This window comes from Struthio camelus, chromosome 2 (genome assembly GCF_040807025.1).
Source record: "Struthio camelus isolate bStrCam1 chromosome 2, bStrCam1.hap1, whole genome shotgun sequence".
In the NCBI taxonomy this organism is placed as follows: Eukaryota; Metazoa; Chordata; class Aves; order Struthioniformes; family Struthionidae; genus Struthio; species Struthio camelus.
The window spans coordinates 158,738,909-158,752,102 of record NC_090943.1 but is presented as its reverse complement, the minus strand read 5'-3'; the positions used below and the strand labels follow the sequence as shown (position 1 = coordinate 158,752,102).

Below are 13,194 nucleotides of genomic sequence, written 5' to 3'. Positions count from 1 at the left end.
CCAGGTGGGCTCCTCTCGCTTCGGAAGAGGCGGCTTTGGGCCGGCACGCGAGGCTCCGCTCTGCGGCCCCAGCAGCCGCCTCAGCCTCGCACCAGCGCGGCGGACAGAACAGCCCCGAAAAGGTTAAATACCTCAGGCAGCTAAAGATGGGTCTGGGTGAAATTACTACATCAGTAGCCAAAGAACAGAGAGTTTTAGCTTAGAAATGATTTCTGTTTACGCTTGGGTTGACATTTTAGTGTTCTGTGTGTTGTTTTTTTTTCTGGCATACCTACACTTAAACTACAGCTGCTAAAAGAAAAACATCCATTATGAATACGGAACTTACAAACTATATAAAAATTTACTTACAAGGTCAAGTGCAGTTAGGCTAAACTAACTAACTCAAGTTAGTTTAGGGCCCGTATTACTTAAACAAAATAACCCCCAAAGCAGCCAAAACAAGCAAGATAGATACAAGTACGGTCATATCTGCGCAGGGCACCCTCAGTACCCGGCAACGGCAGGACTGTAATGGGCACAACTGGTCTGCACCGTTTGAGGCAAACAGCTGCTCTCTGTTTCCGCAGACAAAAGTGCAATTGTTTTCCCATGTGTTTGACTAGCTAAACAGAGCCTTGGCTTTAACGCAACATGTTTCCCTAATTATTCGCTTACATTATTAAAGGAAGCCAGCTTGTGTCTTGAGCAGCAACGAGAAAACACAATAAGAATTGTGCTGAAGGGTCCTATTAAGGCCAGGCTGACGAGCAGCCTCCATCCCTCAAGCGTTCGCTGCAACAGCCACAGCGCTATAAATGACACGGCAGCTGAGGATCTCCTCAAGACTTCAAGCGAAACTTTATATATTGCAGCCAGACCTAAAAATACAAAATGCTTTTAATTCTCCGTTGCGAGCGAAGGCAGTTCAAAATGCCAGCATTTGGCCATGCTGGGCTCTAGTTTTCTGCTAATTTATAGAAATGTCTGATACTCTTTTTTTTTTAAAAAAAAAGGACTTCATTTTCAACCTTTCTGCAGAAATTCAGCAGCTGGGGCAAGTTTTTTAAGCGACAGTCCACACTTTGGGGAGCCATGACTACCTAAGAGCGACCTGCAATGAGAAAGCTCAGGCAAGTGTAAGATCACGGCTGCTCTGTCTGGCACTAAATCTCACCACTAAAAGGGCTACAGACCACGCTGGAATTTAGAAGCTGTATGAAAACACAAGCGCAGCACTGTTTTACAGTGCAGCTGAAACCAGGACTGCTTTCTAGCCTTCTGAATGGATACAGCTGTAAGACTTTGGAAACAACCAAGAACGTACCCTCACAAGGGTGCAGGGTCTACAGTTATCTGGGTTATCATGCCATGAAACTCCACTTACTCCAAAAGAATTTGTAAATCCACTTTTTATTAAAGTAATGTGACTTAATTTAAAAAAAAAAATCCTCTAACTAATCATGAGCCTGCAGGCATGTTTTCTGAACAGTATTTGCTGTTGATAAAAAGGAGGCAAAGTATACACACAAGCACAGTAGGTCACTTGTTGCCCAGCAGCATTTTAGGTGACTGGTCTATAAACGAGTTAAATTCTAATGTCTGTGCATTACTGTGAATGCAGAAGGCAGAGCTCTGAGGAATTATGAAACTTTCCATATTTGCTTAAGATTTCGGGTCTCGTAAAGAAAAAATAAATCTTATATTATTTCCCAGTAATGCTCTCTTTCTGTTAAATCAGTCTTTAGAAAAAATCCCACAGAGTTTTTGGAAATGCAATGCCATTTCATGACTTCTGTAGGCCAAAATTCAAGTCTGGTGTAAGCAAGTAAAACCTCGCCAAATTTGAGTCTCGTAAGTTTAGAAGAACAATTGCAAATTCTCTGTTAAAGGTGAAGCATACCCCAAATGCTAAACCAGCTCCTTGTTTTCTATTTTACATAGGATTTCCCACTGCTTTAATGCCTGTAGTAGCTTAACAGTTTTCCCTGCAGAGACTAGCATGGCTCTTGCTGTTCAAAAACAGGACTAAAAATCAAGAGAACTGAAAAGCATTGACAAAATTTCTCTCTGTTTGCTTTCACGTGTGGTAGTCTGCAGTTTATGCTGGAGGGATGAGCGAGCACTGTGCTGCCCTTCTGCATGCGAGTGGACATTTCCCCGTAAACCGCAGGCAGCAGCTTCTCACACGCAGAATTTTGACTTTACCATTTAATACAGCCCCTGACAGCCACAGCAAGCTCCTATCCTCCAGTCCAGGATAAAGGCAGACAATTTCTTCTAATTGACTTTATGCCCACCAGCTCAGAGGAAGGCAGTCCCTCAGTGCAAAAACATCTACTTGGTGGTGACTGTGCATGCAAAGACATCTGTCTGCAAAGGGCTGGAGTCCACTTAATCATCCAAAACACCTTCAGCATAAGTACTGGGGCCTCTGAACAGATGCCTTAAAACAGACTAATGCTTAAATAACTCCGTGGAGAACGAAGCAAGGCAAGCCAAAGAAACAAGCAGAAAATTGGAGACCCACCAAAAAAAGTAAGAATTCTGATACATCCCAGAGCTTTATGGGACCCCAGGAGCTTTATGACAGCTGTAAAAGAACCAGAATGTCATACTTAATATCTAACAATTTACTGAAGGAAAAAACAGTAAAATAGAGCAGAATGTTAGTAAAGACTAGCAGAGACAGTGGCAATAGAAATGGAAAGCCTTTACTTACCCACAAAAGAGTTACAGCTGGGGCAGGGATGGCAGGAGAGTATATTGCAAATAAAGTATTTGGAATTAATACAAACACAAACTCCTCATCAGGAGGAGGAGGATGACTTAGAAAGAGGACAGTTGTACAAACTGAATTACCAAAACTCAGTGGAACCCACGCATTGCTGCACTGTATTCTTTAGACCCAGTCGCTAAGGCTGAATCTACATGATGCTCTGAGCCTGGGAACCCGAGATCGTCCTGAGACATGCTGTGAAGCACAACCCCAGGAGGGGTTATGCTCCTGGGGCTATCGCCTAAAAAACCTGGAGGTTTTTTTCATTTGTACTGGTACCAAAATAGATCTACACATCAAACTTATTTCTATAATTTCAGATCTGCTTGGCATTTTCCATCTTTACTTTAGAAGAATATCGCTGCATCCAGGTACGGAAATGGTTAGTCTATTTGTACAGAGGGTTTGTGACGGAGTAAGGAAGAGAATCCAAATTTCCTAATTGTATCTTCCATGCAGCCACCATGGGGCAGGTTCAACAACAGGACAGGGTACAGTGACTTGCAAGAAGTCTCCTGCTGCTCAGAGAGGTCAAACATCGTACAGCTTCCAACACGGAAGAGGAATAAAACAGACTGAGGAGCTGGTACGGTGAAGGGGTAGAGGAGAGACTGATTAACGACTCATCAGCTGCTGGACTGGGATTCCCAATGATAAGAAAAAAGGCGGGCTGTTAAGGAAACATTTCTTGATTTAAAGTAACCTAAAGACAGTGTGTTAATGCAAAGGATAATCAAGGTCTAAGGACTCTCTTGTGGCACTCGTAGTTCTCTGCAGTGAAAGCCAAAGAAAGATTTGCCAAACCTCATCTCCTTTTGGCAAGCAGACAAAGTTCTGGCAGTGACACAGAACGCAGCTCCCGAGATCACTTTTTCCCTCATTAAGAGAAGCCACGAGCTTGGTGAGAGGACTGAATTTACAAACCTCTCAGACAAGAGGAAATGTGTGAGATGCAGCCTGTTGCCCAGTACTCATTTTTAAAAAGATTTTGCTCTTCCTGAAAGGCTCTGCCCGGTAATTAACTGTAATTAGTGGTACTTGAAGGCATTCGCTCTGTGCAAGCGGCTTCCAAAATGCACAATAGCTCAATTAGACTTCTTGAGTCCGACATTACATCCATGGTAGGTGAGGATAATGTTTCCATGAACAAAACAGTGCTCAAAGTGCAGAAGAACTATGTTACTACCATAACTTAGCAAGACAATAATCCTAGTATAGTCACAGTACCAGGGCTTTGGGACAGACCTGGAAAATTTGGGAAATTATTGAAAAGAGGAAAGTCTAAAAATACTGAGAACTGTTAACTTACGTTAACGAAACACACACACTGGAAATGGAAACTCTGGGGCAATTACAAGCAGTACACCAGCTAATTCCTTCAGCAAATGATGACCATGGGCCAGAAGGAGAAGGCAGGCACAGAGTAAGAAAGCCCAGGCACAGAATCATGCATGGATCAGGAAAGTACGGTGACTGCTATACATGCTGCTAAACAGCCATCAAGGACAACCAGCCACCGATCCATTTTTCATGTCGATTGCACAGTTGAGTATTTTCACCTTCACAAATATTTGATCTCTTCCAACTTATGTTGAATCATCATGCTCCTGACTACCACAGCTGCCTGACTACATTTTTCTTTAGAGTCTTTCGGAAAAAAATTCTGCTAAAGAGTAAATTTAAAAAATAGCATCCAAAGTGTTGACCAGTATGTACTTGCTCTGTTCTTAACATTTCCTAATGTGATAGACTGCTCTTCTTGAACAAGACTCACAAGATGTTCAAGACTCACGGGTAATCTCGCCTGCTCGCTCCTTCAAATCTCTGTGATGGAAATTAGCATATAAAATCTGAGGTTCTGGTTAGAGCTGTACAAAGCAAAAGCTGGAGCTACAGCTTGTTTGAATTTTCTTTATCTTTGCAAAACACGAACAGATTTTATGATAAAACATCAAATCTGTGTCCCTGAAGTTAGATTTCTCTAAAGTCACAGTTAGGTGTTTGAATATACCTCCCTCATCTCCATGGAGGAGAACAGAGCTTTACAAGTTAAATACTAGTAAGAGCTGGGCCACTGACTTGAGGAGACTTATTTGAAATTTATGCATACACTTCTATTCAAGCACCACAGCAGTGACGTTCATCACACACAGTTCTATGCACATTTAGCTCAGCTGCTTCTCTATTTATGGACAAGCTAGGAAAGCAGTTAGTCAGCAACTCTTTTTTGAATGTTCACATTACTAAATACATTCATTCTGAATTCACTCTAATGTAATTATCAAATTCAGCAGCTAGCTGATAACACTACCAAAGGAAAATATCAACCTGCCTCAGTGTTTTCATGCCGTAATTGAAAACAGATGGCAACTCATGTAATTTATGCTTTTCTACAATCAGTAACATGTTGGTGTAAGATAAGAATTCTAAGACTCAACTGCATCTGCTTCAGCAACACCATATGCTATTGCACAGTATAAATATTTAGTCAAATCTACTTCATCTTCGCATTTAAAGCTCAGTCGCATGAGACAATGACAGCACCCTTTGGATACCTTCAGTGAGCACTGAAGTCATCTCCCAAGAGGTATTTTGTATCCTAAAGGGTTAGAAGCCCAGCACCAAACATAGGATAGTTCTCCTTCCCTAAGTTTAATTGAGAAGTTTAAAGGGAGGCTTGTTTGTTGTGCCATATTTATACAATTTAAATCCCAGTCTTCAACCTCCTGCTAGTTGCCTTCAGGAGTCAGGAAGAATTTTCTCCTTTGTGATTCCCAACCTCCTCTATTTTTCCCACTATTCTGTAAAACACTGGAGATGGGCCATGGCCAGAAATGAAATATTTGTTCCTGGGGGAATAAAAATATTTCAGGCTTTTTAGGCTGGTTCATCTTGCTTGTCAAACAGTTAAGCAGTCACCAGGTTTGGGGCAAGGAAGGAATTTTCTCTGAGGTCTGCTTGGCCAGGACCATGGAGTGGGTTTTGTGCTTCTCTGCAGCTTGGGCTACGTTCAACGTCCTGAGAATTTTACAGTTCAAATTTCTTGCTGTTGCAGGAATCTAAGACATTGGCAATTCCTCACATGCTTTGCTCATTTTTCAACCCCCATTTGGCACTGTATAATGTGTAGCTTTTAGTCCTTTACGTTGCGAGCTTGTAGTATTTTGTGACTGTGGCAGTATTTGGACTCTGAGGACTAATACTCAGAGTATTAGTCCTGTTTTCCTCTGATTGCAGGGAAACTGGGCTTGATGACCTGGAGGGAGGCTGACAGCAATATTTTCCACAAAACAGTGGCTACTCAATTACACTCAGGATCTGGCTCTTACTCTGCTGCTGAAATCATCTGAGAACCCCGACCTCAAATAGTCATCTGTGAATGTAAGAGGTCATGGCACAGAGAGAAAATTTATGAGACTGACCTCCTCGCTCCGCCGCCTTGTAAAGACGATCACAAGGAGAGCAGAACCGCGCTGTGGTGACGCTAACTGCAAGCCGTAAGCCCCAAACTGTGTTCAAATCAGAAGAGGCTGGTACCAGTGACTATATAGTCCCAAAAGTCCCTCCTGCCAATTGAAACGAAGAGGAGCTAGAGTCAGATAGAAAAGGTGGAGCGACTGTTGACAATTTTTCCGACAGAAAGACCTTAGGTGTAATAGTGATAAATATTAAGTTGCTGACGACCGACCTAAGGAGTCAGATGTTCTTTAACGTTCTCCAAAGACTTCCGCAACCAAAGGCAAGAGCAGACATTTAGTGATTAATTTGTCTTTCTCACAGGCCTCACACTAAGCTAGATCTGCTAGGTTTCTCATGCGCTGTTGTGGCGATACCACACTGAAAAACAAGAGCAATGTGTAATAGTAATTTAAATCTCTAGTATTAAGCCCATTTGTGCAATTGTTCAAAAAATACCTGTACCTTAAAAACAGAAATCAATTTGCAGAATAAACCACTGAAGGGATAAAAAGAGTTTTTCTGCCAACTGGCAATATTCAGTGGTGTCATCGGCAGACACCTGAATTTTGCAGACAGCCAATCCTGAATATTAAAGCAAGCTGGGAACTTCAAAGCTCTACTGCTTCTGTCTTCCAGTCTTAGTTTGCTGACAACAGCACATAGCAAACAGAGCTACAAATAACTTAGAAGTATGTATTGCAACGCTGGCTCCTTTCATACAAACCCCTTGCGTTGCCTCCAGCTTCTGCTTGTTAATGTGCTCATAGCAATTATGCTACTCGCAACACTGTCGCAGGCAACTGCACTCCAACAAACCAGGTCTAAAAATACTTTAATAAAGCTAACTGACAATATATTTATTAAATTATTTGTTCAGCTTCAAATGTGAAACCTCAAACTGTAAACGGTGATCGTACTTAACAGGCCCAGAAGAGGTATCAAGACTTAAACTTCCAAGCGTATTACCCTCTTCACGCTACCTCAGCAGACTATACTAGTACATATTTTCTCAGAATTAAACTGCCTTAAAATTCTCCCAGGAGAGGATGTTATGTATAATGAGATGGCAAGCACTGCCATGCCAAAGATTTGCGTGTTATGCAGACTGGTGCATCCCAGCGACACAGCATGGCGTGCTGACCATGCAACCGCCGTGTGTGGTCAGCTATTCAGCAATGTGAGCCTCATTGAAATTTCTACGGAGAACCTCAATTCGCAGAGCTTTGGAGCAGGCTAGGAACCCAGCCAAGCTCAAACGCAAAGCAGGACAGCACAAAGCCCTTCAGGTAGATTGATCCTATAACATTTACTCCTTTATATAATATACAATAGAGTTTTAAGTGCACAAAGTGAAGTCCTAAAATGAAATTGTAGGCAGTAGTCCTCTCAAACAATTTGTCGGGCACAATGCAAAGACAGGTATATAACGCTCTCCAACAGAGAGAAGTGCAAAATCACAAGCTTTACAAAGACACTCCCCAAAACGATTACACTAGATACAACCCCCTAGGAGGAAAAACCCAACTGCTACTGCCAAGACGTTTTCTACAAACTGCAGCGCCAAGCGTTGGCTCTTCTTCAAATTCTTGCCCTTTTCATCATAGCCAACTTTCCTTGTTAGAGTTTCTTTGGTGTAGTACTCAGGGCAACACTGGCAGACAAAAGCCTCTTACACCAGTCCAGGCCTCTCTTTCCACCAGAAGCTGCTAGGCCTAATATCCTATTTTCAAAATAGCCTTCTCACAGCTTTTACATAGAGGAAGTTTAATTTTTGACCGGCTGTCACTGTAAAGTGTGTCATACAATTCCTTTAAATTGGCCAGATTGAAAAGTTCTGTAAACAGATGGATTAAGTGACACAGGTTTTCAAAAAATTTCACATACTGCATGACAATTTACATACCTATTGCCATGGGAACCCCTCAACAAAAAAACTGTATTTTTGAAGGAAACTGACAGATTTTCACTAGAGGCTAAAGACGATCAGCATTTCTGAAAATGGAACACCAGTTTTGGTGTATACATAGGAACTTCTCTAATATACGTAGCCATAATATTTTACGTGCAGTTCTGCTCTGAAAAGGGATTTTATGTAAAGATAGCACCTTTGCAAATAATCAGCTCTGTCCTTCGCGCAAATTCAAAGCGATACACCCCAGTTTTAGTAGCTAAAATACTGTTTACTTCCTTCAGGACCGTGGAGTCTTCTACACTCTTATGTCATGAATGGCTCAGGTAAATTTGTGTAATCGCACTAGGCTACATGAGTGCATTAAGAGCACAAACGGAAAACCTAAGAACATAATTTGGTATCTAAAACCTGTTTCAGAGGTGAAGTATGAAGGAACGCAGAGGAACTCAAACCTCCTAGTATACTACTGCAGGGCTGTCAGCATGAAACTGAAAGTTAAAAACAAAGCAAAACCCCACAGTCTTAGCTCTAAGCTGCTGAGTTCAGAAGTGAAATCTCTAAGATTACGCATATGACAACACAGTGCTATTTTTACAAGTCAAGTTTCAGAATAGATCTACTTTATTGCTAGCTGCTATATTCAGAGAGTAAAAGATGCTGCAAAGTACTAAACTCCCAAGCTCAGGATTCAGAATACAGACATGAACACATTCGCTATTATTAAATTAAGACCTTCAAATTTTAGGGAGAAATACTGCTTGGAAATGATACTCTTCATATACAAAATCATAAAATTATGTATACATATTGTATAACATGCATGTAAAATTCCAGTTTCCTAAGGAATAAAGTCATTTTCCGGCAGGCGGCACATCAAGACCTGGTGGGAACGAGCAGGCTCTGCAGCCTCCGTCGCCCTCTGAAGGGTTTGGCTGCCTGTGCTCAAGGCCAGCTCGGGACCGTGTGGCTGTAACCCAGGCCTGGAGCTACAAGATGCTGCAAGACGCCAGTCCTGACCCGGCTCAGCATCCCAGCCCGGCCCCCGTGGACATGCGTGTGAGCTGGCTGCAGGTGACCCTGGTCACCAGCACCGGACCTGCTCTCACTTTTATCCACGCTTGGCATAATGCTTCCTCACTCTCCAGGAGGGGAATTAATTGGCAGATATAGGCAGGACCTGATCCAGAGCAGCAGGTGAGTCAAAGGGCTCTGCACTGGCAGTACAAAAACCTTCAGAGGGAATTTTTATTTATTCATTCTTAAATCATGTATAGAAGTATTTTAACTCTTTATGAAATACAAAAGTGGCATATGTTCCTCTTTCCAAAACCTACGTCTTGAACCCTAACCACCTTAGAGTGAGCAGGTTATGCTAGCTACAGTCCGAAACAGGCATGCCTGATTTTGTCTCTTCACATACAAACTACAGAAGCTGTAGACCAATGACCAAACAAATTTCAAAACACAGAGGAAGGAGGTTAGAAATTGTGAGCTCGAAAGAGATGAAAAATAACAAAAAAAACCCACAAAAAAACAAAAGGAAAGATCAAGAAAGCAATTCGGAAGAACAGATGAGGTTCACCTGAAAAAGGGATTTAAAGAAGCTCAAGGGCAAAAGGAAAAAAACAAGAGGAGAATAAAAGGTGACAAATTCGCTGCTTAGAAATGCCTGCAACAGAGGGAAAGACGTTTGACACCAACAAGCACAAGCGCATATCTCACTGCCCGGTATATAATCAGCCCAAGAGAGTCGTCAAGCGACACGAGCACCCCCGCGAGCTGCCGTGTCCCCAGGCCCTACCTTCATTCCCGCTGCGGCTGCAGGCCCGCTGGGGTCCACGGCCTGGATGTGGCAGGGCTTGCTGCCCCGCACCACGAAGCCCCAGCCAACGGCATCGCCAACAATCTCGAAAGAGAAAAGAGGGACGTGACCATCTCCACAAAATTCAAGGGGGGGAAACATCTACATGGTTCAAGACGTAATTTTAACACGTTTAAGTTAACATGCCTCGCCGCACAGTAAGTGAAGTTGTGTGAAGATCAGTGTTTTTATCAAAGCCTCCGTCCAGGCTGTTGCACCACTTAGGGAGGAAGACACCAACAAAATGATTTCTTTTCTTTGGTAAAGAAAGGCTTTTGGCTTTTGACAAACTTCTTTTCATTGATCTGTGAGGCTGTAAAAACAATGCTTTAAGTGCTTTCAGGAAGGCTTCTGTTCAGACTGAATATGAATCAAAATTTCTGTCTCATCATAGACTAGAAAGAGTAAACATACATAGAAAACTTGAGTTTGAGTAGATAAACAATCCACTCCTACAGTGCAAATATCATCAAAAGCACAAAGCTCAAGTAAGTTTGTATAATACAAGTATCGTTAGATTTATGCAATTTTACGTTCCATTTAACTCAGCAGTACTACACTGGTATAATGACAGGATAAACAAGTGAAGAATCAGACCCTAAATGGGTGGGAGTACAGATAACGGACTCAGAGATGTTAAAGTACAGGCCTTCGAAAATGCAAATAAGCTCTAGCTATCCCATCAGAAAATGTCTGTTTGGACTATCTTACGCAACTCACATGACACACAGAAAATAAAGAGAAATACTGGAAACGTACCGTGAAAGTTTTTCTTACGTATGGGGCTCCAGGCATCAGGAGCTCATCAGCAGTCACTGGTCTCTTTAATACTGTAAGGATACACAGATGAATATTCAGTATAAGCATTCCTCTGGAGTTTTTCATAATAAACTGCTCTAAAATGGGATGCTAGGATACAATGTCTTTTTGGTCTTGCTTCATATACGCTCTTTCAGTTCTTGCAGACTGCTTAGAAGTAGCAACAGAGCCAAGAAAAAGACTGCCGGGTAACACTGAGTACCCACGCTCAGGTCTTTAAGAAACCCAGGCATCTAGGCAACAGACGCTGATGCCTGCAATCAGGATTCACTGATCACCATCCCAAACGGGAGAAAAGGCTGTTTCTGTGGCCAGTGTTGAAGCAAGTGACCGTCCGGGCATGAAGCGGCTTTCCTTACAGGCTCACCCCGGGCATATTCAGTGCTACCTGCTATTCTAGCTCAATCCGTTTTGAATCGCAGAAATAAGCAACAAGAAAATTCTGTCGTAAGCCCAAAGGTTATGTTACATACAAGAAAACTGCAGACTGTAACAATTTAAAAACTCGGTAACCTTCCTTCCTTTTCCCAACCTGAGAAGCAACTCTGTGCCATTTCAGAAACCAGATATTTTTTCCACCAACGTTGATGTGAGCTTTGCTTGGGGATGGGAGGGGAGTGCGTTTTCCGGGCCCTTGGAAGAAGGTGGCACAACTGCCACGCAACGTTCCTGTGGCTGGATTCGGGAATTATCCCTGCAAAGAGACTTCTGCAACGGTAGGCAAAGGCATTTAACCCCATCTCATCCAGCCACAGTCCAGTTCATGTAGAGCGGACTGTGATTTTACATCAAAGGAAATACCATTTTCTGCAGGTGATTCCCCATTGCCTTGCTGTGCCGCACAGTAATTTTCCCCTGAGCTAAGTAACTGTAAAGTTCTGCCAAATCAAACTGATACTGTTCTGCATCCATTTTTTTAATCTGTCTGTAAATGCTTTCACAAAATGCAGGGCCACAGATAGATACATGTTACTGTATTTGCCTGCTTCACCTTTAAAATTATAAGTTTTTTTTTTTAAGCGGTAAATACTTTTGATGATGTCTTTTGATGATGACTTTTAAGTCACAGGTGGAAGATAAAATTTCTCACAGATGATATTCTAAAAGACGGTTGTGAATTTCTTGTAAACATTCATAGGAGTAGGGAGAAATCTAGAATACAAAGCAACATATTTTTTTCTTTCCCATGGATTTTGACAAGCTGTCATTAAGCCAGAGTTACACTTCACAGAGCACGCCTGTTCATCTTAAAAACCTGAATGATTATACTCATTTAACAAATCAGAAACAGGTAAGTCATCCACACAGGACTCGCTTGCAAGCCTCCCTTCGTTATACCTTCAGAATTTGTTGTTGCTGTTGTTCGTTTTTCTGCAAGACTGGTCAAGGCAGGACCTGTCTGCGTGCAACAGAACTCATCGGACAGTATCTCCCCATCTTGTGTTTATTCGCGTACAGTACACCTCCATGTTCTGGTTTCAGATATCAGGAAACTCTTTACTGAAAAATACTTTATGCTCCAGCAGAAGGTTCGGAGTTCTCCCAGAACGTTTGCTTCGGAGAGCTTTATGTTGACCCGTACAAGATGATGTGTGGATCTGTACCCTGCTCTCTGGTAATTGTTTAATTCTTAAAAATAAGCCTGTTTATAAGTCCACTGATGTCTTCTTTAAAACATGAGCCTGTTAAAGCTGTTCACAGTTTGAAAACTAGTCCTAAGGAAGCATTTGTTAAAAAAGAGAAATATTTTATGCAAGGGCAACATCAGCCTATTCTTTCTCATCCAGTGCTGTGTAACCAGCTGCATTAAAATAAACCTGTTCTCACTATTCATGGGTGACGCTCCATACATAATCAGAACCATAAATGAATGGAATAGTAGGCATACTTAAGATAACACCGACATTTATGGGCAGCACCTAAATGCTCTTTTATCTGTCTCGGAAACTTTTCCAGGGTACAATTAATTCCAATTAATGATGTACAATTAATGAAGTACTGAGGCCAAAGTGCTCACCACACGAACTCTATCAGATAGAGAGAATACCTGAGAGGAAGAATACCTGAGAGGTATCCTTCCAAAACATGACATTGCGGCATTCTGCAAACAGGGGCAGGCTCAACGGCAGAACGCAGAGCTGAACGCAGACCAGCAGCTTGCTCAGAGCGTGCAGCGTCCAACAGGACAGAGAGCGTTCCCCCCGGCTGGACAGCAAGTCCGGTGTCTGGAGTTACGGCGTCTAGTCATGCGGTCACACTAAGGCCTTTAAGTGATCCTAATTTCGACCCTCCTACTGAATTCCCATCAAAGCTGAGAGGGAAGGATATGTGCTGACAGCAGGAAGAAAGGACGTGTACCAATGGCTGCATCTCTGCTACTGACAG

The 13,194-nt window shown here is 42.3% G+C and overlaps 1 protein-coding gene across 2 annotated transcripts in view; it reads right to left on the bottom strand.

The window, feature by feature from the left end:
* The window catches only part of DEPTOR (DEP domain containing MTOR interacting protein), a 78,515-nt gene that overhangs the window by 11,223 nt on the left and 54,098 nt on the right, over positions 1–13,194 (bottom strand). For both annotated transcript variants that reach the window (XM_068933180.1, XM_068933181.1), the window contains 2 exons: positions 10,750–10,820; positions 9,931–10,035 (listed from right to left, as the gene is read on the bottom strand). In XM_068933180.1, the coding sequence (XP_068789281.1) occupies positions 9,931–10,035; positions 10,750–10,820 (176 nt within the window). The remainder of the gene's footprint in view (positions 1–9,930; positions 10,036–10,749; positions 10,821–13,194) is intronic.